The 26,715-nt window shown below is 46.2% G+C and overlaps 1 protein-coding gene across 3 annotated transcripts in view; it reads right to left on the reverse strand.

The window, feature by feature from the left end:
- Window positions 1–26,715, reverse strand: part of MCC (MCC regulator of Wnt signaling pathway) — a 1,374,593-nt gene that overhangs the window by 885,649 nt on the left and 462,229 nt on the right. Inside the window, exon 1 of one of the 3 annotated variants that reach the window (XM_085632618.1) lies at window positions 19,782–20,362. The exons of the other annotated variants lie outside the window; for them this stretch is intronic. Within the exon in view, the coding sequence (XP_085488744.1) occupies window positions 19,782–19,838 (57 nt within the window). The 5' untranslated portion in view covers window positions 19,839–20,362. Of the gene's footprint in view, window positions 1–19,781; window positions 20,363–26,715 lie in introns of those variants that run through there. 3 annotated transcript variants of the gene reach the window in all.

Below are 26,715 nucleotides of genomic sequence, written 5' to 3' on the forward strand. Positions count from 1 at the left end.
TGGTTGTCTGGCAACATTGGAGTCCTTGCTTACGGACCACTGTGCGAGTGTGCGTTCCTGCCTTTTAACAGTCACACAGAGTTTTACGTGCTTATGTTCAGATTTAGCAAAATATAGAGATGTAAGCGTGGATGTGGTGTTGGATGTTATATTTTAAGACCCTCATTATGAGCTTTGCAGTAATTGGTGTGAGATTTGTCGCACTGGATAAAATCCAACTCTGCTTATCGGATGTGATAAATGCCGCTCAATTACATGTTTTGGGCAATAACAGAGAGAACAAAACCCTCATGCTTCATTTAATACTGGGTATTTTCCCCTGATAAATATCTGCAGGTTTAAGTTGCAATTTTTACTACAAAACTCATAATTGTAATGTGTGCAGTATAAGGAGTTACCACGCGTATCGCGATTAACTGGGCCGCTTGTAATGAAGGCCTGAGAGGTGTATTTGTGGGTGTGGTGTTGTGCTGTGTTCACCATGGCTTTGTTCTCTTACGATCGCTGCTTGTACTACACATGGCCTTAGCAGTTCATATCTTTGCTCTACTGCGGAAACAGTGCTTTTCAACTCCGAGACATATCAGTTCATCTTGACAATTTCAGTATATGACACTGTTACCCAACTTAATCAAACTAAACACATGGCAACAATACCTTTCTATGGTGGTTGTCCATGTCACGTGATCCCTTAACACTGGCAATACTACTAGAAACAAGCATTTGGCAAAGTCAATAGTCTGACCTATGCAAGAGCTATTGGCTTAGCTAATGTGTTGTAACCATGTTGTTAGCATTGTGGCTGCTGTTCAGCATGGCTAACAGTTAGTGGCATAGAGGAGAGTGGTGTGGACTGTTGTAGAGTGGAATGGCAAAGAGTGGTGTAGCGTGTTGCAGAATGGAGTGGCAGAGAGTGTCCTGTATTGGAGTGGCATAGTGTGGAGTCGCGTAGAGTAGCTATACACTGGAGTGGCATATAGTAGAGTGGGCTGGTGTAGAGTGAATTGGTGTAGCATGTTGCAGAGTATAGTGGTGTAGAGTGCAGTGGTACTGAATTAAATAGCGTGCAATGCAGCAGCATAGAACACAGTGGCATAGATTAGAGTGGTGCATAATTGAATGCAGTGGCGCAGAGAGGAGTGGCAAAGAATACAGTGGCATAAAGTGGTTCAGAGTGGCGAGGAGTTGAGTAATGCAGAGGGCAGTGGCGCAGAGTAGAATCGAGTGGCATAGAGTGCAGAGTAGAGTAGCATAGAGCGGTGCAGAATAGAGTATAGTGGCGTAGAGTGCATTGGCATAGAGTGCAGTGGTGTAGATTGGAGTAGCGCAGAGTGGAGTAGCATAAAGCGGGGTAGTGCAGGGTAAAGTGATGCAGAGTTCAGTGGCGGAGAGTGCAGTGTTGCAGAGTACACTGTCAGAGTGCAGTGGTGTAGAGTGGCGTAGAGTACAGTGACAGAGTGCAGTTGTGTAGAGTGTATTGGTTTAGAGTGCAGTGGTTAAGAGTAGAGTGGCGAAGAGTGCAGTGGCGTGGAGTGGTGCAGGGTAGAGTGCAGTTGAGTGGAGTAGCATGGAGCAGGGTAGTGCAGAGCAAAGTGGCGTAGAGTTCAGTGTCAGAGAGTGCAGTGTTGCAGAGTATAGTGACAGAGTGCAGTTGTGTAGAGTGCATTGACGTAGAGTACAGTGGTTAAGAGTAGAGTGGCGTAGAGTGCAGTGGCATAGAGTGGAGTGGTGCAGGGTAGAGTGCTGTTGAGTAGAGTGGCATAGAGTGCAATGACAGAGTAAAGTGGTGTACAGTGCAGTGGCATAGAGTAGATCGGTGCACAGCAGATTAGAGTTGCGTACAGTGTATTGGCTTAAAGTGCAGGGGCATAGAGTTGAGTGTTACAGGATAAAGAGCATTGGTTTACAGTTTATTGGCATAGACTACAGTGACAGAGTGCAGTGTTGCAGAGTGACAGATTACAGTGACGTAGAATGGAATTGTGCAGAGTAGATTGGTGTGACCTAGACTGGAGTGATGTGGAGTGCAGTAGAGAAGAGTGCAGTGGTTAAGAGTAGAGCGGTGAAGAGTGCATTGGCATGGAGTAGAGTGGTACAGGGTAGAGTAGAGAGGCATAGTGTGCAGTGGCGTGGAGTGGTACAGAGTGTAGTAGTGTTGAGTGCTGCAGAGTAGAGTGGAGTGGCATAGAGTGGAGTAATCATGGTGTGGTAGCACACTGCCATTACAGACTCCGCATTTTTAATTGAAATTACCATTACATTTGCACGGACATGCAGTTTCACTAACAAAACTATACAGTGCACAGACATAAATGTGTGGAAATTGCATCACCTAGTGTAATGATTTGTTCTGATCATATTAAGGTTTTTGTTTACAACACACTTCAGAAATAACAAAACATGTGCTTCATTTCTGTTCCTAATTCTGATATATTCTAAAATACTTATAAAGTTCATTTAAATGTTGCCATCTGCTAGAAAAAAAATATTTTCTACCACTAGTGTCCAGCAGATTGTCACATAAATCCTCTCACTTTGAAGTCAGAGAAAGAAAACTAAAAAAACACAAAAACACCCTCAAAAGACAGCGCCTGACATTTTATCTCGGTCTTTCAATGTACAGCAAATGTGACGAGATAAGAACAAGATTTATAGGCCATTTTACAGAAAGGGAGCACTTGGAAGAATACTGTTTGGTCAAGGGAAGCTAGGAACTCAAGCTGGACAGCCTAAAACAAATAATGACAGCAAATGACAGCAAGAAAACGTGAGTTACAAACCACAAAGCCAATGGCAAGCAACAAGCAGAATGCATTCCTAGGTCAACTTTCTGAATGTCCCCAAGATGTCTTTAGCGAACCATACAACTGCACTGTCTGGTAGTCTGCGACCTAAAAGGTGCCTAAGTATGATTGCACATGTGCACTGATACTGTTGCTATGAAAATCAATAAAAATGATTGCTATAAAAGGTGCCTAAAAAACAGACAGGATCGAGCGTGCAAAGTGTGATAGACTCACACCAGGAGTTATACATATACTGAATGCAAGCTAGAGCAAAAGATGCGACCGATAGTAGTCTGCACAAGACCCTCTAAAATAAAGCGGACTTGTGCATCAAACGGCGCTATGACCTTCGCTTGAAAAGCTGCTATCTTCCACTGGTAGGGCAGGAGGCTCTTTACATGAACACTTAAGGCTGCTCCAGGAGTCAAATCAAGAGATTCTCACTATTTTTGTGTTTTTCTTAATTCATTACAACTTTGTGCAAAAAAAAAAGTTTTGGCCTGTTCCCTCCACTTGGATAAGATGAAATAACTGAACCAACATTATGGTAAGCATAAAAGAGGCCCCACAGAACCCGTTTGCCATCTGCCCTACTTTTCCCTGATCGCTCAGATGTGCTCCTGAGCACAGTATTTTTATTGTACTTCTGTATAGTTATTTTCTACAGCACGGACAGGGTCGCCAAAAGTAGCTAACATGATTAATAAAAGAAAATGACAGAGTCACAAGTAATAGTTTGGGAGGGGCTCTAAGCTGTAAGGCGTAAATATCTACTTTGAAGTGGACAGAGTGAGCCCAACTTCTTTTAGGAAAGTTTGCGGTGGTTCTCCTCTTGATAAAAGCTGGAAAAACAGTCCTGCCCGTTCCAGGTACAGGCTCCATTAGATGAGAATCTCTGTGAAAGGGACAGGGGTGGGGGAGGTGGAGGGAGTGTAAATGCTTTACAAATCCTACTGGCTAATACTGCAGTGATACTGCTATTTCACACAGCTTACAGGATCAGACATCTTACATGTCCAGGGCCTGGACTCTAGCAGTAATGCCATAGAAAGCTTCATCAATATAGACGACAAAATGCCCCCACTCAAATCATCAGATGACAGCTAGTACAGTCAGCTCCTTTTGATACAAAGGCACCAAAATAGCAACAAGGCTCTCTAACGTAGCATGCATTACTCCTCAAACCACAGTTTTAAATACCTTTCTGGAACACAATCATTCAATGTGAAGCATCAGCTTTCCAGTTTCTGAAAACAGAGATATTTCACCATGCAATACAAACTACACTGTGGATGAACAGGATCCATACCACCAAAAAGCAGCTTCACGTTTTAATGCAAAGTAACTGCATTTTCGCCCTGAAATGCCAGATTTTTCTTTTTAGTAAATACAAGCGTCATCTTGAAAGATCAACATTTTATTTTCACCAATCGCTCACATGTACTACAGCCACACACGGAAACACTGACTTTCAAGCGCATTTATCAGATCAAGCAAATATCAGAGATGTCCATCACAAGGCAGGGATTTACAGCACCACTGTGCTAGGAATATTCACAAACCTGGCCTCAATACGCCAAGAAGAGGCACCATTGTGCGGGTGCCCCCATTCCACAATGGATAGCCATAATCGTGATGAGAATAGCCTTAGTATATACAAGATGCACCATTATCAAGCAAGGAATAGCCCAGGTGTTGTCAAGAATGTCCACAATATGTCAAGGATGTGCAACCATGTTGCCAGAGACTGCCACAATGTCACCACAAATGCGCACAGTTGGTTAAGGATGGACCACCTCTATTACGATAGAGACCATTAGCTTTTCACCAAGAATGCCCACAAAGGTTAAGGATGGGCTCACGCTGTGAGAAGTACAGCCACGAAGCCATCAAGAATACCCAAAATATGTCTGGTGTGAGCCACTGTTAGGCAGCAATAGCCAAAAATGCCCTCAATATGTCAACGATGGGCCACTATTTTGCCTGGGCCAACAAAAATGTTGCCAAAACTGCTCAAAATATGTTGATGATCGGCCCGGGGTAGCTAGAATGTTATCAAGAATACCCACAACATACCTGGGATTGGCCGCTATTGTACCCGGGATAGTCAAAACGTTGCCATAAATGTTCACAATACAGTGTTTATGGGCCATTGCTATGCCACAAAAGAACTAAACTGTTAGGAATGCCATCAATAGATTAAAGAAAGGCTATTAATATGACAGGAATTGCCAACTAGCAACAATATGTCAGGGTCACCTTAAGCTGTCCCTTACTCAGCAACCAAAGACTCTCTCATTCTCCCACCGCCACACACACATATAGTCAGTCACAAATGAAACACTCAAAAAGCCGGCTTCCCTTTGAGCTCGGGGTTGTGGTTTGGTACATGAAGCAGGGGAGGGGGTGGTATGAGGGTGCAGGGGTACCAAGCCTCCTCAGGGCCGGGGCAATGGAGAGCTGCAGCGGGCAATCTCTACCTCCTTCTTCCCGAGGAGGCCCACAGGGCTGGGACTCTTCGGGTCAACAGGGGCAGGGATGGTGAAAGCAGGGACACGCGCAGCTGACTGCACCTCTATGGCGAGACTCCGCTGGAGAGCAGCAGGCCGGTCTGTCAACCTCCCCCCGCACTGGTGAGGCCGGAGGCCCCATTCCAAATGCCCAGGCTGTGAGCCAGCCGTTTCTGATGCACTGCAATGCACAATACACGATAAAAAAAGGCAACATACACCGACGGACGGGGAGGGGGGCCAAGAATACTAGTATTAAAAAATATGTTTTATAAACATGTTTACATAGATTTTCTGAAATAATTAAAAAATGTCATAATCCGTAAGGACACAGGGGGCATGTTCTAGATATTTAGAGTGTCCACTGTAGGAGAAGGATAATGAATGCAACTTCAAATAGAGTCAGGCTGACCCTGAACTCGAGAGAACAGAAAATAATAGCAAGGAGAACCGAGGCGGGCGGCCATGTACGGAGGCAGGTCACTTTAAATTAGACGTGATCCACTATAAGAAAAAAAGTGCACACATTTCTGTCCTGGAATTATTGGTCCGTATGACGTGGTACTTATGGCTAGCATGACCCCCGAAGAATCCTGCTTATGAGACTCTGTGCAGAGTCCTTGAAGCCGGGCGGAGCAGGCAGCTTGAGGACCACCCAGCATGGTCTCTGAATGGCCACTATTTGTTTCTGAAAGACTCTCCTCATCAGCTGATCAGTACTTACCTCGAAGTTCTAAAGTGAGACAATTCATTGTATTGTGCGTGCACTGTGTGTAAGGGGGAATGTGAAGGGTGAAGACTGGTCCACCACATAGGGCCGGCTTTAGGGCAGTGCGACTGGTGCGGTCGCACTGGGCGCTGACCTTGGAGGGGGCTCTGACCTCAGGGGGGCACTGTGTTTAGCAATAAATTATGATTGGAGAGATGAGGGGCACTTTTGCCATGTGGTAGTGAGAGAATCCAAGGAGGTGATCATAGAGTGCGGGAGAGCCAAAAATGATGGTCGCACTGGGCGCCACCAGCTCTAGAGCCGGTCCTGCCACCACACAGGTTGAAGCCGACCGAGTGATTCCCTTTGCCACGTACGGAACTGACCTGCACTGGCCTTTCCAATCCGCCTCCCTTGTTGCATCTGGTTGAGTTTCAGGGACAGGCAGCATAGCACTGTTGCAGATGGACCTGTATTAATACATGGGATGCAGAGCACACGATAAAGGTCGAACCTGCTAACGTTCGGTAAAGACGACAGCATATGTTCATTTTTGGTAGTCGGATGAGAGGGCTAGAGCATCAAGGCCTCTTCTATGACTCTACGTCACTAGATACATCATTGCTTGTTCAATCGTTGACCCATTCTGGCTGAAGAGTCGCAAATAGTCGAAAAGAGGGGCTGCACTGGTTAGGGTATGGGGGATCCCATCAGGTCTGGACTCATTCTCCGGCACGCAGCAGTAATCATTCTATGGTGCTTCTCATGGCACTTGCTTTAGAGTTGGTGGGTGCCGGGACATGTTGAAGGTGGGATGGGCTTCACATAATGGTAGTTTGTACCCTCTAGCTCAGTTACTTATTCAGTCAGGAGAAAGTAGGTAAGTGAGATGGGGAGGGAGCAGGGCGCAATACTCCTGCATTATTTTCAATGCATTTGAACCCCATAAGGTCTGATGTATTTTTTTTAAAATTATTTATATAGCATACGGTCACTCGGAGTCATCATGGCACTGCAAGGTCCGTCCGCAAAGAAAAAGGGGGCTTGCAGAAGAGATGAGTGTCGAGAGCTTCTGGAAGAGATGGTTAGCTTGCGAATTTGAAGAGGAGGAGCATTCCAAATTTTGTTATCGAGATGAGAAAGTGCGCGGCCATACATTTAGGCATTGTGACCGTGGGAACCTGGAAAGGAACACGAAAGACGAATAAAAGGTCAGTTAAGTTTGTGTTTCTGGAACTTGACCTTGAGCAGAACTTGTCAACATCTTACAAGGCTGGAGCGTGATACGGAGGATATTGTAATGCGTCTTTCGCATTACCAGGGGCCACTGCAGATCTTTTCTAACCTGGGCGGCCCGGTTACATGTGATGAGCCCGGCGCCCATTTTACCACTGAATCTTTGAAACTATTGAAGTCTACCGGATTGCTGGTGAATGCGACTGAAGGCAATGGCAGTCAGAAATCTTGCACTGCAACTACAACGCTGTGCTGAAGCGGCTGGACTAGGGTGACTGATTTGAGGTAAAGCACAATGACAGCGCTTGATTCAAGGCGAGGAGAACTTGGCGCCGAGGCACTTGCTAAAAGACAAAGAAATACCACACAGTCTAGGCCACAGTTAGCAAAGCACTGCACAAAGTATGTGGCGAGTGAGTTGAATTAGGCTCTCTCACTACCCCTTCATTTTGCATTTTACAGGAATCTTAGGATCAGAAGGCAAGAAGCAGCATCAAACGCGGCTCCAGCCGAGGTGCCGACCTGTAGAGTGTATTTTGCACTTTCCAGACACAAAGCTGGCAGCCAGGTAAAGAAGATGAACAATTTAACTGCACCATCTCGTGTGAAATGAGCACATTATGGGAAAAATGGGATTACCTGCTACGCAAACTGGTGAATGTGGTTGGCTGTGCTTTCTGGTGTGTGGTAGAGAGACATCGGCGGCTGGCCACAAGTTACAGTAGATAGAGAAGCATGGTTTTTGGTATGGGGGGGCCCTGTCCAGTTTGGGATGCAGTGTTCAGGAGTCGGCACAGCTTACATTGAGCATCTTGCATGCCCAGTGGCTCCAATACTCGAGTATGTCGGCTAGTGACTTCCAACTGCTATAAGCAGTTACATAGGATCACCTGTAACCTGCTGGCATTCTGTGTGCACCACAACACCCTGCGCAACAGATGAAAGGGAGTTTGCATCAGTACAATGCTAGCTGGATCGCTTGGGTGTCATCAAATAGAGGGCAAGCCTTAGAATTGCAAATGATGAGGGTTTAGGTGAAATATCTTCTTGCACTTTGAAGGCTGTCTTGCTCCCAGCTCAAGAAAGGCAGAAAATCATTCCACAAAAACAAGTATTGGCAAATCCAATAGGTTTCACCTATTTGTCAATGTTTTTAGCCATGTTGTACAGAAGCCCACCTGCTGTTCAGCATGACTAAAAGTGTAGAAAAATAAAATAGGCTATGAGGCATTCAATGCTGGATGGGTCATAGCAGTTTTTATTATTTTACTTTAAACAGTGCTGCACAGCAGCCCCACAGCTGTACAATAAGGCTTAAAGAATATTGAAAAGCCAAACAGTAGGGCTATTTGGCTTTGTCAATGTTTTTGTTGCCATGTTGTACAAGCCAAAGAAGGGCTGTAGAGATCCCTGCACTGCCCAGAGGTAGGATCCTTGAACCTGAGGCTCTGGCTTCTGTCCAGAGAAGTGCGATGATGATGCCAAAGATTGTCATAGTTTTTGGGAGCAAAAAGGTGAGCGAGTGACCACCAGAGCCCTCTGTACCTTTTGCATGCTATCTAGGCTGCAACAGGAGCGTCAGGAATCATCCTAAGAAGCTAAATGGATAAGGAGAGGGAGCGGGAAGAAGGATGTGTTGTTCCGAAGTTGGCAGTTCTGGCCGTAGCTAGGGAACCAGGTTTGAGTCTTGGCATCAGCTCAATATCATGTGATCCTGGGCAAATCAGTCTCCCATACCTAAAATTAAAAAAATGAATGTGAAATTGTGTTATGTAACTGGTGCTCATGTAAAGCACCCCAATACTTTTGGTTCGGGTCCTGACTGCATTGTATAAAAATGCCCAAAAATAGACCCTCAATAGCAGTGGACGGACACTAATTTAGTTAAATCAATCTGTACTTGGTCTATGCTCCACACCAAGAAATGAAGTGGCGCAGGAAGTGACGCCTTGCACATGCTGCCGAACTTGAAGGCAGCAAAGAAGAGTGATAGTGATGCCAGTGTGTGTTATGTAATGGGCGGGCTAAAAGCCCCATTTCTGATTTTTTTTTTACACAATAGATTGTCACCAAGCGACAGCACATGCACGCTGTCTGAAGGTGAGGCCTAAAAATAATCTCAAAATGCATTGAGGTTTTTAGATCAGCTTTGAAAGACTGGTTTTCTTTCCAGAGCACCTGACATGGGCAGCAGTTCATACAGTAGTGACCAACACACACTAATACAAATAAAAATAATCTGTTGCAAATCCTTATTGTTGCAATACGTCTTTAAGACATGGGTGCTCGTGGGGTATACTAGGATGAAAAACCGAGCACTTCCCTCCTGCCTGGCCACAACTCTTCTACTGCTGTGAAAAAAGAGCAACTTACGTAAGCAAACATGGCTTGATCGACAGATCAATTGTCTACTTAACCACAATATTTTAATTTGCTACCATAACCCTCAAACGATGGGGTCTCACTGGAACATTAATATATTCAGCATTTTCAAATATTATTTCCCCCACAAACCCAGAAGTTAACACTGCACACAGGGTATACTATCTTGCTGCCCCCAAACCTATTCTGCCGCCCCAGAGTAACTAAATTAAAGGACAGGCGATATCCTGCATTATTTCAAGATTCTGTTAAAGCTTCTCCGCCTTTTTTTAGCCTCTTCCACCACACGAAAAGCTCTATACGATGCTGCTACAGTGTAATACAGATGTATGTGACAAGGCAGGTCAATAAATAACCTAATCCTACAATAAACTGCATGACCGAATTTAAACAACATACTATTTACTTCTTATGTCTGTGGATTACAATTAATTGTCGAACAGCATGCCCTATTGAAGCAAAGCTCAATTCTTACACACAATTTAACAAACTCAAGTCCCTCCTTGGCATTTCAATTAGTTTTCTGCCAAATGATAAATCTTTTTGCCTCTCGCCTCAGTCAACAAGTGCCCAACCCCGAGCAGTAAAGTCCCACACCCCGTTAATAGAGCAAGGCTGCAGTGAAATAAACACAACACTGCGAAAGAGGCAAAAGTGAGGGTAAGAGGAGGAGAAAAATAGGAAAAACAGTGGCAAAGAGAGAAAGCGGGCAGGAATATAAACCTGCAACAGTGAGAGGAGACAGGACATGTGAGCTGGTGGAAAGAGGCCTGGGGTTGAAACCAATGCAGCCTGGGGATTCAGTGGTCCCAGTATTCAATAGCTCTGGCAATGGGCTCCCAGGAGAAATATTGAGCCTCGGCACTTACTGTTTTTACAGATTAAGGACTGGTCGAGCCCTCCTCTCTGCTTCACCCCCACTCCTGCTGTTTGTGTCTGGATTCCAGAATGAAAACTTGTGATAAAGAGCTGTGAAAAGTGTGTGAATTACTGCGTTCCCAGGGAATGGTTCCTTTCTCATTATAATCATTACTGTATGCGTCGTCTGTTAGGTCTCTCGCCTTCAGCCTTAGCTCTCGGTTGCAGAAGACCGATTGTCTACAATACAATAATATAGCAAGTGGGTTTTGGGTTGGTCCTTGTTCGTGATTGGCTGGCTTTAATGACTATCTCAGTTCAGTCTTTCTGATTTAATGGTTTACTTACTAATCTTTTTGTCCCGAACATGGAGCATAGCTTCTTTAAATCTTTTTAACTAGATGGGTTGTATTATTCCACTGCTGACATTGGGAAACTAATTTTTCATTTGCCTTTTAGCACCCCATTGGAGCACATGGCTTTCCTTGCTCACCCCATCTCTTCGCCAACACCCACCCTCACGCACCTCCCAGTTCCCTTCCACAGCTCATCCATTGCTTCGCGAACCTTCCAGCCTCTTCTTCATCGGCAACATCACATTTGGTTTTGTGGGAGCCCGGCAGCTGCATACTGCTACCGGGCTGCGCACTAACCTACCTGTCTCTTGTTCCTCCGTCCCTCCCCTGCTTGGTTCTAGTTTGTAATTCGCAATGGCCTCAGCTCTGGGCCCCAGGACAGCACTTGGCGCTATCACAAGGAGTAGATGTTGGGTGCTGCGATCCATTTGATAGTACTGAAGGTTGTCAAGCAGATGCCACCTCTAGGGATTGCCATCAGAGGCGCAACTAGAGCCAAATTTCGGTGGTGGGGTGGGGGGGATAAGCAAAAATTTCGGGGGGGGGGGCTGAATCTTTAAGCAATAGGCAGAGTGGAGCTGATTTCTCGGGGGGGGCGCGGGGAGGGCTGAATCTTGAAGCAATAGGCAGAGTGGAGCTGCAGGGGCTCTTAGAAGGAGTGAAACAACAGCAAGGCCTCATTAACATGCAAATGGTCTTTTAAAGACCTGTGTAGTGCTCAGGGGCGGCTGTGTGTGTGCCCGGGAAGCTGTCTCATCCCGGGCTGCCACACACGACGAGGGGGGCTGAAGCCCTTTGAGTCCAATGGGTGTTGCGCGCCCGATTGCCATACATATGAACATGCCAGACTATGCCACAGCAAGACCACAATGATATAGTTTGCTTGCTCCTGCAACTGACTTGTGTACTCACCACTGGCACACTGAAGATTTGGGCAAAGCAGAGAGTAAACAACCAAAGAGCTCACATGCAGGCTGACCAACCCCAACATTTTTAGTATGAATTTAAGAACTATTTACCACTCATTACACTCCAGGATAGTGTAATTGTGCCCCACACTAGGTAATGACTCCACAGGTTGGCAATGAAAGTGCTGGAAAAAGTTGTCTGCTGCTGAAGTCATGCCTCGCTATCAATACCCAACTGGTAACTTGTCAGGGGCGCCTCCTCTATTATGGCAGACGAACGTCACCCCACTGAAAAAATAAAATGATAATAAAACCATACTGACGAGCGCCACGTCACAGTAGGGAGGCGTGTTGGGCACTTGTAAGTGCGCATGTCAGTTTGGCCGATTGTCATAGGCCAGCCAAACAAACATGGGCACTTATGTTTCTCAAACACAGCTGTGTTCCACAGCTGGTTTAGGGAAACCTCACAGGCTCCCTGTGCACGAGCGAGCTTCAAGTCAGCCCGGTCAGGCCAATCATGGCACTGCTGTCATGCTGTTAAATAGTATTACCAGCATGAGATCAGCGCTGTGATTGCCCCGTGGAAGGCTGTGCAGCGCGACCAGCATCGGGAAAGGTGCACCGAGGCAGCAGCTGCAGGGGCAGGTAAATATTTTTTATTATTTTCCCCTTACCCCGCCCCCACGTTCACATTGCCTCACCACCTCAAAATTAGAACAGCAACCACAGTAACTTGTGTACACTTTGTCGATTGGATCCCTACTGTTATGAACTTGTGAGAACTGCTGCCAATATATTATGAGACTCGACAAGGTATTGAGAAGGGGTCTACATAAACAACAGGCATTGGCGAAGCCAAAACATTTGACACTTACACTGGAGTACTGATAAAAAAGGATATCCTCAAATAGCCAAAAGAAAGTGAGACTAAAATGCTCTTTCCTTTGGGTTGTACCAAAATATGACTGCCAATGTCTCCAAGCCAATGGCTGAAGTTTCCTGAGCCAAAAAGGCCAATGGCTGAAGGAGGTTGAGAATAAACACCTTTGAGTATGCATTGAATACATTATGCATGGCAAGTTTGTCACAAGTGCCATCATACGCCAAACCGAAAAAGTGTGAAGTGTGTGTACGTCCTTTCTTGTATAACCTCCCTGAGATCCTACACCATGTTTCCATCTGATTCTCATAAGATAAAATGCTGAGAGGTAGGCACATCTTATGTCAAAAGTAACAGGTTAACAAAGGGCTGTAGACAACTTTGCCTGGCAGGAAGTCTTGCAGAAGGCATGTTGAACCCCTCATGTGATAACCCAGCAGTACTCTGTTAGGAATGTGCCTGTAGAAATCCACTTAGTGCTGCCAAAATGAGCACGGACATCCTCTGCTAGAGGAAACCATAAAACAAAGGTTATGAAATGTCTTCTAAAATATGCGAAAGCAATGCTGTTAAAAAAAAAGACAAAGGGTAAAATAAATAGTCTCTTTGAAGAAAGGATGGGTAGCACGCTTAGGCAATAGCGAAATGAAAACACACATTAAAATCAGAGCAGCATTTCATCATTGATACGCTCTCAAAAAGCAGTAGGTGTGAATATAAATGCAGACAAATCATTGAATCTAACTATGTCAGACTACGAGTGAAGGGTAGATCGTGCTAATTTAACATGCACAGTGCTCGGCCTTCTTACCCATGCTCATGCAGAGTACAGACGGAAAAAACTAACTTGAAGACCTCTCCTAGAGGCTCCTGGGACTCTTTGGAATCTGGAAGACCCAGGAACCCTGCAAATATGGAGGAACTGAGCGCAGTCGTGGTTCAGGCAGCTTCTTATTCAATGCCGATGGAAGACTATGTAAGCTTTTGACCCTGGAAGACTGTACAGGCTAAGAAGCCTCAGGTATGCTCAACCTCTGCCCTTCTCCCTTAATCTCTTTTTCTGTTTGTTTGGGGAAGGGAGAAGAGGTTTGGTGGAGGCAGGAGTGTGCAATAGCAAACGTACTACCAAAAGGAAAGTCAAGATCTTGGTGAAACAATGTTCCCTCGTCCTATGCGTGCAAGGCCTCCTCTGACAAGAGGAAGGAAGCTCCTTGGAGCCAGGACATAGGTAGCATCTGGCACAGTGTACACAGGACATGGCTCAGGGCGGCCTCCAGTGCAACATAAAGACAGTCACAGACTGAAAGCTACTTTCCACGTCATACTGGCTAGTAATAGACAATTATGGAACAGCAGAGTAGTCGTAAAGGGAGGCTAGTTCCGTTGCAAGAAGCGATGCCCATGACCTGCGGCATCAGATGCCCAACATCATTTTCTTTAAAATCTTTGAGAAGCAGTTTCCATTGCAGGCACTGGGTAACAACAGGTCTCAGACGTTGGGAATATGTCAGTACAGGCTTATCTCAGAATAAATTATACACCAGACGCTCATATTTGCAGTTCAGGTGAGTAGAAACGTTTGAGAAATGTTTAGTATTTAACTTTTACACACACCTAACCACACAATCCTACATTTATTATGACAGTGCAATGTTTTTGAGGAAGGGAACAAGCATTTAGAGTAACTTGAGGCTTCACCTCTCGTAACTCATAGATAGATAGATAGATAGATAGATAGATAGATAGATAGATAGATAGATAGATAGATAGATAGATAGATAGATAGATAGATAGATAGATAGATAGATAGATAGATAGATAGATAGATAGATAGATAGATAGATAGATAGATAGATAGATAGATAGATAGATAGATAGATAGATAGATAGATAGATAGATAGAGCCATTAGGCTGTGAAAGAGTTGAATTGGCCCTTCTGGGTTTTGAATAGTAAGAAGGCAAAAAGAAAAGATGATGGACGGAATGCGAAATCAATCAAACATTCATCCCCAGTCACAAATCTGGGTTAAATCCATCATCTTTGGCACGCCATTCCATTTTAGACACAGTCATATGCAAATCAGTCTTGACCCTGCTCCCCGTGGGGGCTGGGTCCAAACTGAGGTGCATAGTGAGCAAAAAAAACAATGGATTTACTCCAGATCTCTTGACTGGGGGGGGGGGGGGGTGGTTGAAAGGTTTCAGCACTCCGTCCATCATCTTGTTGCGTTTTAGTAGTACGAAGAACACCCCGAGATGTTCCACAGGTACAGAGTTTGATACAAATCATTTAAACTAGACCAGGTTCGCTGAATATATTTTAAAGTTCAGAACTACTGTCTGTGTGTTGATTTGAACAAAATACACATAAAAAGTAGAAAACGATCAGAGAACTGTCATTAAGTGTTAATTTTGAATGAGAATGTCAGCTTCAGGAGAGATCGGTATGAAGTGGTGGAACACATGAACTGGGCTGTTCTGTCCTGCCACCCCAGATATCTGCACCTAGCGAGAACAAACCTCCTGGAAGCACAGCCCCTTCCACAGAAAGACTGAAAGGCTGACCCGTTTGCCGAAAGCGTGTTCACATGTGTGCCTCGCCTGTGGCACAAGTGATGGGTGACGCTCACCAGGGCGTGCATGGTGAGCTCACACCTGTCAGGCCAGCCTCTGTCATCCCCTGGACTCAGATCTGTGGCTCACAATCACTGGCAGCGCTCTCCAATGGATTTAAATTATTGCAGCTGCTTGGAGCCTAACCCGATCTCCAGTATCAGGCCGGACCAGAGGCCGCAAGCAAACACCAGACTGCAGCCTGTGTGAATCAATGCATTCTTACAGTAAACCGTGGACGCGTCAGAGGGCTGCCAGGAGACATGACTCATTGTATGGACCCACTGCGGAAGGCGGCCGAAGGGAACCCTGCATCATAGGTCCACAGACTGAGATAGCAGCCGGGGGCACTGGGACTCCAGCCTGACGCGATCCCACTGCCTTTTAATTCTGCACATACATACCAAACGCGTTACTCCTTCCTCCCTACCAGATTCACCGTCAGAGATCTCAGTCCCACTGACAGCCCAGCAGCGGGGCCAAACTGAACAAGACAAGGTAATGAGGCACAAGGAGATGCAGTGATTTGCCTAAGATCACAACACTTGGTTGTGAGGAAGTCAGGATAAGAAATTGTGTCTCCTGTGTGTGCAGCTGACAAAATGCCACTCGACCAAACCTCGGGCCCCTGCCCGGACTCCCCTTTCTTCCACCATCTCACAACCAATTACTCTGGCATTCCAACAGTTAAAAATGATACGTTTGGGCTGGTCTGCTATTCTTGCAGAAACCCTGGCTTTGGAGCATTTACCAGACAGAGAAACCATTTTCAATCACGCTTCAAGCCCCGTTTGGGAGCAAGGCTGTGGAAAGTGAGCTACAGTGACGGCGGCTTGGAGCTCCACCAAACTGGCTAAAACCAATCTCGGTAAATCAGCAACTGGGCTTTGAGAGGATGTCCTCATAGCATCAATGATACCCAGGCTGACACTCGATGCAGCAACGCGAGACAGCAGCCAGCGGCACCGGTTGAAGGAACGGACAGTTGTTGTCAAAGCAGAAGTTCACCAGGACTCCTGCGTCCCACTTCCTACCACCTCAGCAGCCAATTATGGCTAAAATGGCCGAGGCAAGTCAGGCCCCAGCATCCCCTGTGCATCTTGTGCCTAGAGAGGGGTCTGAACCCTTCACACGCACCCAGGGGGCACATTTCTGCTTCTCATATCAACATCATTACCTGCTCAATAACTGGTCATTGTGGTAAAGATTACACATTCCAGAACTCTCCACATGCAAGTTACTGGTTTTATTTTAACCCACTGGAAGTGGTTGTCATGCATTCTGGCTGGAAAAGAGAGAAATGGATCTGTGTTTCTTAGCATGAGCACCCACAGTCCAGAAGTTTGCGTACAGCCTTGATAACTTGGGGCACACCTGGCCATAAGCTTCCAACATATGAATGGTCATGAAGCACTGTAAAGGAATACTTCCATGTAGCATGTGGGCTTGTTAGGCCACTGGGGCGAGTATGCAGTATTATGTCAGAGGTTCTAACAAGCTCTAATTAGTTGAAGCACTATTACAAAGGCCCTTCTCCGATGTATCACAATTTGTTCTTCATCAGTTTATGCCCATTAGTGATCCCTCGTCTAATGACCTTGAGCTGATTAGCCTTTAATTCCCGGTACCCATTACTGACATATCCTACTGCACATAATGCCCAATTCAGATCCTCGCACCTTCTGTGCCGTAGGACACAACCCTTAAAAAAGATGCCTCACTCTGATCATAGAAAATAAAACTCACCTAAACAACACAATAGCCGAACAGACATCAGGCAGGCTGAAGGAGCATGCCCCTGCCACTCAAAGGGCACTGCACTACCACATCTGAAACTTTCACCCAATCCAACATCTGTATTCAAAAGACTGATGGGCAACAGGTGAGAGCTATCCCGAAAGCATGCATTGTTATAGCACAAGAACAGACTTCCCTGAACACAACTATATAGTTGTTCATAAAATCTCTACTAAAGCCATTGATTGCTCCATCATGTTTTGTGACCTAATAATATAACCTGAGTCAAACAGGTAGCAACTAGAGAACCTGATTTCTGTGACACTTTGTACAAATATAGTATTCACAAACTTTGTTGGAAAAGATTCTTCAGGTATTACATTTGGCGACCAGATGGTTTCATGTCACCGGGACACCATGCTTCCATTCCTGCAATTAGCTTTCACACATCATTCTTAACAAATCTGAAAGTCCAATTGGCTCAATGAAAAAGGACCAAGCGGACAATTGCCAGAATGCACTGATATGTTAATTAAAACCCAGAACTGGAAAAGTTGTGTCCGGTTGATATGCAGTCACTAGGTGCAGTAGCATACCAAGGATGCTGGGGACCCCTGTACAAGCAATGAAAAAGGGCTCTATGACTGCTGTTTAGGTAGTAAAATACAGCAATTGTCAGGTTTGAATGCGCCCCTTGTGCCCCGGCGCCACTGCACCTGCTGCACCAATAGCAGTTAAGCCCCTCACCCTACTCATAGCCCCCCACTGGTGTAGGTTGCTGCGCTGCTGACACCCAATTTGCAACTCTAACATCTGACTTGCACCTTTGTTGCTTAAGTTTAATCTTGGTCACAGTCGCACCAGCCAGCATGCGCACATCGTGCATTCTTTAGTCTTCAGCCCACAAGGCGCCCCTATGAGTTTCTTTTGAGCATTCCGCATGCTTTTATGATGCAGTATCTAAACCAGTATTTACATTTCTTGTTCTTTTTCCAGGAACGTGGAAACTAATACACGTTCGTCATCATTTATGAAAAAAAGTGTCACAGATCGTTTCTTTCTAAATGTATGCAAATGTGTAAGATGAAAACCTCTGCTCTATCAATGTGCAGTCACCAGGTCTAGTAACATAACTTGGATGCCGTCGACCCCTGTACAAGCAATGAAAATGGGCTCTATGACTGCTGTTCTGATTGTAAAATACAGCAATGCTCAGGGTTGAATGGGCGCCCCGGTGCCACTGCACCTGCTGCACCAATGGTAGCTAAGCCACTCACAGCCCCCACTGGTGTAGGTTGCTGCGCTGCTGACACCTTATTCGCATCTGACTTGCATCTTTGCTTATGTTTAATCTTGGTCACAGTCTCACCAGCTAGCTCGCGCACGTCGTGCATGTTTAGGATTTTAGCCCCCCCCCCAGGCGGCCCTAACCCATGCATCACACGTGAAACCGATCATAACGTCTAGAAACTGTGATCAGGCGCGTTTCCCCTCAACCCTGGCCTTATATCTGCCGCGCTGCGTAAACATTTTGTTTGGCGAAGCTCTGATTTACATAATGCACTCTGTATGGTGCCGTATGCAGCGCTGCGGCCTAGCCTGAAAACCGCGATGCTCTGCTAAAGTTTAAAGCAACAGCAGGGGACCAGAAACAAGGCACTGACGGCCGAGGCGGGGCCGGGGGAGCGAGCGAGCAGCCGTCTGTCTAGATCAGTTTGCAGGGGTGAAAGGTGTGCGCCGATGGCGCTGGGGTGAGGAGGCGGAGCAAGGGTTAAACATTCCCAGTTACTTCCACTTCCTGCCCCTCCTCCCCATCCTCATGGGAAAGCAGCAGGGCACGTCAGCTAGCGCCTAGGCAGCTTCAGGCTTGCCGCAGTCGCTGGTCCTTTTCCCACTGTTTGTTTCATATCACGCGGCTGCATCTGCTGAGAGGGACCGGCAAGACTCCGGTTACTGCCATGATTTTTTATTTAATGCGTTTTTATATAGCGCGGACTTTACCCTAAGGTGTCAGAGCGCTTCACAATAGGAACAGTGATGACACATGAGGAGCAAATTACAACCATGGAGGGCCACTCCATACAGTATGTCCACAGCGCCTTGACGCCCTTCATGTGGCTTCTCTACAGTTTTCGCGATACAGACGTAAACCTTGAATGTTCTTTGGACAGACCCTGCGTGGCGTGACAGCTTCGTCGGATACCTGTATCTGCGCTCCACTGATGCGTATCACTCACTCAAAGCACTTTAAAGTTTTGCCATATTTCGAACTTGAAACTCGCAGTAAAAACACCGTTTTGTGCCGCGCTATGCCCGATTAAAAAAACATTTAATGTAATCACCCCCCCCCCGCCCCCCCCCGAGATAGATGCATCAAAGCCCCCTTTATGTCCTAGGGCGTGACAAAAAAAATATAAGCACTTCAGCATTCAGGGTGGGAGGACCCCCAGCAAAAAAGACGACTGTCTGGTGGCAGAAAATCAAGCAATCTGCCTCTGGAGTTAAGTGCTGGAAGGGTTGGGGTTGTGTTCAAGGAAAGTTATTCTGCTCTACGTTCAGCAACCACAGTAAGAAGCCCCGCTCCCCGCCACTAAATTCGACTTCAAAGCTGAAGAAACATTCAAGCCTCAGGTAACTGCCGGAGGGATGCAAGTCAAAACAAGATACGGGGAACATGGTCAATTCATGCCCTCTTTTCGGCGGCCAGAAACTCACACAAAACAGGACAGGGGTGGCAGAGGAGAAAATCAAACAAAAGGCGGGGTGGGGGGGGGGCACCTGGAGGAGGAGCTCTTCTCTTACCTCGCCCCGCTCCACCGAGGAGTCGCTGCCGTACTTCACCGCGATCCCAGAATTCATGATTTCACTTTCCAGGCTTCCCGGATTTGAACGGCTTTCCTGTTTATGCTCCACACTTTCCGCGCTCCAGGCATTCCCCACCTTTTCCTGCCGCACACACTTTACTCCTGAAAGCCATTTTAAGCCACATTGTCACAAGTCGGGCGCCTACAAGTGAGAGACGGCAGCGCAGGGAAGGCTTGCACTCGCGCAGGGGGCTGGCATCTCTGGAAGCCTCCCGCGCTGCGAGCGGTGCCAGGCAGACTGCTCGGCCACACGGCGGCGGCGAGGAGCCCCGCAGGCTGCAGCGCCCATGTGCAGCCTCCGCAGCGCCGCCTCGCTGCCCTCCTCCCGGCAGGGTCTGATACGGCCGTCTCCCCTCCTCCCCGGGCTGGCAGCGGGCACTCGCAACTCGCCGGGAGGGCACCGCCGAAGTTTCCCCTCACCACACCCTGCCCACCCGCCTGCACTTGGAAGTGGCTCCTGAGCTGCCACAGCTGGCTCGCAGCTGGGTCTGGAGTGCACCGAGAAGGCGGTACCACCGGAGTCTGTGTGAGAGGGGCGGGGGCGGAGGAGGGAGAGATGCGCGTGACGGGGGAGCAGGGATTCGGGTTGAAATTGCCGGCCCTGGACCACTCTGTAGCCACAATTGCACACTGGGTTACCGACCCGGGGACAGCCAACCCCCGGAGTACGCGCTGGGAGAAACCGGAATTTGCTTTTGAATGATTACCGATGAAAGGCACCTTTTGGTACGTGCGCCCATCATCGATTTGCAGAAAAAATGTTCTCAAAGCTTCACACACCTGTGCGCGTGTAGGGGGCGGTGGGATGGGTTACAACTCTGTCGCGGTGTCCTGTGACCGGCTAACTTAACACAATCCGTTTGAAAGACGCGCGTGGCGCTTTCTGTATTGAAGCGCATCAGAGGCCACAGGTGAGAACACAGACCTGTTCTATCCTTTCTGCTTCTCGCTCGGGGGTCCCTGCGAGCGCATCGCGGGGCTATGGCGAAGCCATGTCCCTCCAAGAGCTTGTTTCAAGCCTCATTGTCCAGTTGGTGTGCGTGAATTTGAAGGGGAGCGAAGGGGGGCTGTTTTACATTACCCGTCTGGGTGCTTTTATTAAACAAAATGCAGGTGTGTAAAAACCCATATTTCACAGTCCGCTTTGAAATTTGGAAACTATTTCAGAGTTCCCTATGAAATATGGATTTCCTCATTATAATGATAGCCCCCACACCACCCTCCTGAACTCGTGATGGTTGTCGGGTCCACTCTGATGATGATGAATGGCGGACCTAATTATGCTGCAAGGTATTTCACTTTTTTTTTTTTATTGTTCATAGTCTAATGTTAACACCACTATTCTAGATGTCATCAGTGATGTCAATATTATGTCATTTAACATGCATGAGTGACTAATTTGTGTTTTTTCTGGTTTTGTTTTGTAGCCATAACTGCACTTCAGCCTTTGATGGTTTCATTGAATTGCATTTATATTTTGCTTTGAGATATGATCAAATTCCACAAAATTCACTGAAAACGCAAAGGTTAAAGTGTAGTTACGGCTATAAAGCAAAACCCCATAACACTGAAATTTGCCAGTTATAGTTAGGTAAGCTAACCATTAACTTGTAATCCTGCTATGTATTTATTATGAGTTTACATGAAATCCTCCATGACATGTTTAAAGACATCATTGAAGATGTCATTGATACCTCAAATGACCTCATTGATGACATTACTGATTACGTTTATGACAGTGCTGTTGACAGACTATGAACTGTACATTAAACAAGCCGTGGCAAAGTCAATAGGTCTCGCCTATATAAGAGTTATTGGCTTTGCCAATGACTTTTAGCCATGTTATTTATACAGCAGTGTGGCTATGTAGCATGGCAACCAGTAGAATTTTAAGAGTCACGTGGCACTTAATTTTAATGTAATTTTGGACAAATTGCAGTCTGAAGGTTTGTTGCCAAAAAGCACAAAAATGACATGGCTGGTTGTGGAGCGAAATAAATATATGCTGTGTAGAGGTAATAACGGAGTAAAAAAACACAACAACATTGTTTTGCCTTTACTTTCCGCATAGCTAAAAGCAGAAGCAATGGTTAGGGGAGAAGTTGTGTAATGGACTGAACTGCTGGCTTTGAAGCTGAGAAACAGGTTCGGGTCTAGGCTTAAGATTCTAGGCAACTCAGTAACTCTTCCCCTATCTCCAAAAATAATATATCTCTGTGTAATGTAACTGGTGAGCATGTAAAGCGCTCCAATACCTTTGGATCATGTTCGCGCTATGGAAAATGGTAAAACCAATAAGAAAAAAGTAGCAGGAATGAGGGAGTTGGGGCAGGCGGGTCAAGCAGGGAAGCGGGAGGGGATGGGGTAAGGGGCAAGCAACGACAGGGGAAGGCGGGAGGAAGCAACAATGAAGGAGAGAAAAAAAGTATCTGAATCGAATCAGGATCAGCAACAAAAATGAATGTGTCATTGTGTAATGTAACTTGTGAGCATGTAAAGCGCTCCTGTACCAATGGATCATGTTCATGCTATGGAAAACTGCAAGCAGGATCAGTGACAAAAATGAATGTGTCATAGTGGGAGGGGATTTGGAGACAGGCAAGCAACGACGGAGGAGGAAGCAACAATGAAGGGGAGACAAAAAAAGTACCTCAATCGGACCAGGAGCAGCAGAAGGAAACAATCCGTACTTCATCCATGTACTGGCAAAGAGAAAAACACAAAAAGGAAGTGAAGCACCCATGCATTTACCAATGAGAAGCAAGGAAATGGGAGTAACAATCAATCAAGCAAGCAAATGGTAAATAATGGGAGGACTGCAAGCCCCTTTTGTGTATACAATATCCCTCACAAGTGAGAGTACGTGCGCTAGCAGCGCATGCACTGTCGCAGGCGAGATCTAAAAAGGGGGTGCTACAACTGTATACAGCAACGGTTGACTGTCAGCGGAGGAAAGGGTGTAGGGTCTGTGGCCAACCCCTGCTGTGTGTAGGCAGCAGGAGTTGTGCACTCAAAAACGTTTGATGAAAGTCTAGGCTGAAGCGCAGATTCTGTGTTCAATGCCTGCTGCACACAGTCAAAGGGTTGGCCAATTTTGGAGAGTGGGCTCAGGGCCCGGCCTTAGGTCAAACCCTGAAGCCAGCTCCTGTTGTGCAAAGCTCAATGCCAGATTAGCCACATAGTGAAAATGAGCCTTTTTAGGGGCTCACCGGTGCAGGGGTTCACCCTTATCCATCCACTTTTCCATAAACCAGAGATTGACACGGGAGCTGGAATATCAAATAACCAGTTTATTAATCACTCATGAGTGGGACTACATCAATACAGCACCCTCAGGCACTGTAGGAGGTAGTACATAGAATACAGAAACCATGGGCTTACATCAGTTGGAACAGCCTGACAGTTACACTCTTAGACAGGTGGAATCTAGCAGCTACAGGCCTTTATGAGCTTATACATAGCTCTGGCTCAGTACTGAAGGAGTTAACTACAGTTGATGACTCAAGCAGAATAGAAAGACCAGCAACAGTGAAGACGGAAGAACCACATGGCTAACAAAAATGGATGCCTCAACTAAAATGGATTCAGCTCATGCTAACGGCAATTTCTGTTGATTTCCACAGACGGCCCTTTTAGCATTAGCTGAAGACATTGCTATGCAGTAGGAGAAACATGAAAGTTATCACGGATGTCGATTGACATTAGTGCTCTTATTTCTAGGTCAGTTAGTAGTCGGACATTTACATTCTTAGCATTTTGTTTAGCTGGTATACATGAGGTACAGGTCGAAGCACAAAGGGAACAGAGCATTGGGCCACATTTTATACATAAGCAGCAGGAAAAAAGGATCGCAATAAATATACATAGAGCTGATAATAACTTCCAGCCCCAAGCAGAAAATATTGTCCACATCCACCTAGTCAAAGTCCATGTTCCTGTTTCCTGGTGAATTTCAGTGGCTATTCTATGCAACTTAGAAATCGTTTTAAAAACTGAAGGGGTATGGTCAGGAATACACACGCAGCAACTGCTCCCAATGATGCGGCATGCTCCACCGCAGTCCGCAAAAACCACGTCGAGGAACATCCTGTTTTGGAGCACCACAATTCTCGCAATTTGCAGTTCTTCTGTGATATTCCCAAGTGCTATAGCTGTCTGATTGGTTACAGCCTCTACAACACGTGCCAAGCGCCTGATCTTTCGGCTATTTAAGGCAGCACCAACAAAGAACAGTCTCAAATTAAGGTCAACATATTGCTGCAGTGCAGTATCAGTCTGATCCACCTAAAATACAGGTGGTAGCAAAAAGGACATGAAACAGGTTCCCGACCAACCAATGGGTAAATGATAATATCCCTTATTTCCACAAATGAAATAGGTGTTGTGTGTTGACATAAAACTGGTATTGTTCCCTCCAGTAATATTTAACACCAAGGTACAGTCGCTTTTCCCCACAGGAACTACCAATACTGTTCACACACAGGTCTGCTCGAGCTCTAGTAACAGCTTGACAGTTCGAGTGTTTGGGAAAACATAGCGTGTGGAGGAATTTCCTCGGCGATACTCATCTAGTTCCCATACAGTTCCTTTAGCTTGTGGATCTCCTTCTTCATCAGGGTAACAAGCTCTGTTCAGTTGAGCATTCAGTCCACATACATCAGCTTTAGTAATGTTAGCAATTTCAGAAGCCCACAACAATGCAAACCAGGCTTGGCAAGAACCATTGTGCGAAAACGGCAGAGGAATAAAAGGTGTTCCTCCCTTTTTCTAATGAGCTGGCATCATTGCACACACCCAACAGTCGGTGATATATGTAGCATTATGGGTGTGATGCAACATTTGAATGAACGTATTATTGAGGTAGGACATCCTGTGATGGTGCTCATGATAAGGGAGAGTAAAATTATGGTGCTCAATGGGGACAGGAGTAGTGACAGTCAGTAGATTTCGAGCAGGAGTTACTCCCTCTACAACCCATGTTATCGTAGCAATGATAACAATGGAAGTAAGTCCAATAATAAACATACTCTTTCGATCACTAAGTCTTGCTGCAATCGATTTCTTCTCCACAGGCATGTTCATCTCGACGTTGAAAAACAGAACAGATGGAACCCTAAAGCCCTGGGCAGCCGTTGGTTTCTTCACGGAGGTTGAGACAAGTATCATTAGTATCACTAGCAGAGTCCCCCTTTGGAACTCAGTCTTTCACTAACCCAGGACAGTGGCTCAAACAGTCTCTTTCTGCAATGAAGTGTCTCTCTTCCGGGGTCGCAGCTGATATCGAGATGTACCAGGGAAGGCTTCCTCAGGTCCTTCAGGTGATGCAGCTCGGCCACTCTCGATGTCCAGAATATCGCGGTCATCTTTCAGCGCAGCAGGTTCCATCAAGGCGGACGGCACCCTTTTGCAATGGGTGGAATGAACCCAGTTCTTCTGATTGGTCACTCGGACTGCAGTTCTGGTGGCCAGAAAAACTTGTTTAGGGCCTCACCTTCTCGGTTCCAGGCTGCTCGACCTCTGTAACACTTTCACCATCACTTGGTCACCGGGCCACAGATCATGACCGTCACCTTGCGACCTGTCAGGAAGAGCTTCTTGAACCTGTTGATGAATAGAAAGCAAGCTGTCAGTCAACTGAGACAAGTAGTCGTTCATCAATACATAAGGTACATCATGTATAGGGTGTGGCTTAGGAATCCCCCAAATATTCATTGGCCTCCCAAAAACCACCTGATATGGTGTGAGGCCAGATCGTGTATGTGGTATTGATCTAATGGACAGCAATGCCAAGGGCAGTGCATCAGGCCATTTCAGAGATGTGGAAGCTTGAATTTTGGCAAGTTTCAATTTTAACGTGGAGTTGTAGCGTTCTACTAGCCCTGCTGACTGTGGGTGGAAAGCAGCATGGAACTTTTGCTTAGTTCCCAATCCTTTCAAGACATACTCAACAACTTGCCAAATGAAATGGGGTCAGGTTATTACAGTGTTCTAGATGGATGTAATCCATTTGCAGAAACTCAAAAGGTGCAGTTGGTATGGAAAACCCTCCTGTTGGAGTTCGTGTTCCCTTTCCAGGATTATATTGGAGACAAATCAGACAAGACTGGACTATCTTTTTAGCTGTACTGGCAATATCTGGATGATACCAAACTTGCAAAAGTAGTTTTGCTATTGAGGATGCACCAACATGTGCAGGCCCATGTGCCATGTGAATCATAGGATGTAAATAGGCTGTGGGCAATTTCCACTTTGTCATGTTTTTATTCCTCCAGCAGCCCTCATCATCCAATGTTCCCTCCTTAGACCATTGGTCTAATTCATCAGCAGAGGCAGATCGTTGCATGTCCAGCACATCTTGCCTGGCATCATGCCAACGTTCAGCTTGTGACTTGACCACATACATAGATGTAGTACTTCGCTGCATTGCAGTCTCACGGGCTGTGTGATCCGCAAAGGCATTGCCTTGTCCTATTTTGTCAGTCACTTTCTTGTGTGCGCTACACTTAACAATCGCTACTTTCTTAGGATATGTCAAGGCAGTAAGGAGATTATGTACTAATTCCCCATGCACTTGTGCCCCACGCGAAGTAAGGAAACCTCTTTCCTTCCAAAGTAGCCCAAAATCGTGAGCCACTCCAAAAGCATATCAGCTGTCTGTGTAGATGTTAACGAGCAGATCAGTGCTAAGCTCACATGCTCTTGTTAGCGCTATCCACTCAGCTGCCTGAGCTGACTTCTGTGGAATGCAAGCTGTCAACTACAGTCTGGAGTGTTGTAATTGCATACGCAGCTGATGTTGTGCCATCAGGTAATTTCAAGCAGGACTCATCAACCCACAATTCCCCATCAAAGCTCGAAAGGGGCGTATCTTG

This window comes from Triturus cristatus, chromosome 2_1, assembly GCF_964204655.1.
Source record: "Triturus cristatus chromosome 2_1, aTriCri1.1, whole genome shotgun sequence".
Lineage (NCBI taxonomy): Eukaryota > Metazoa > Chordata > Amphibia > Caudata > Salamandridae > Triturus > Triturus cristatus.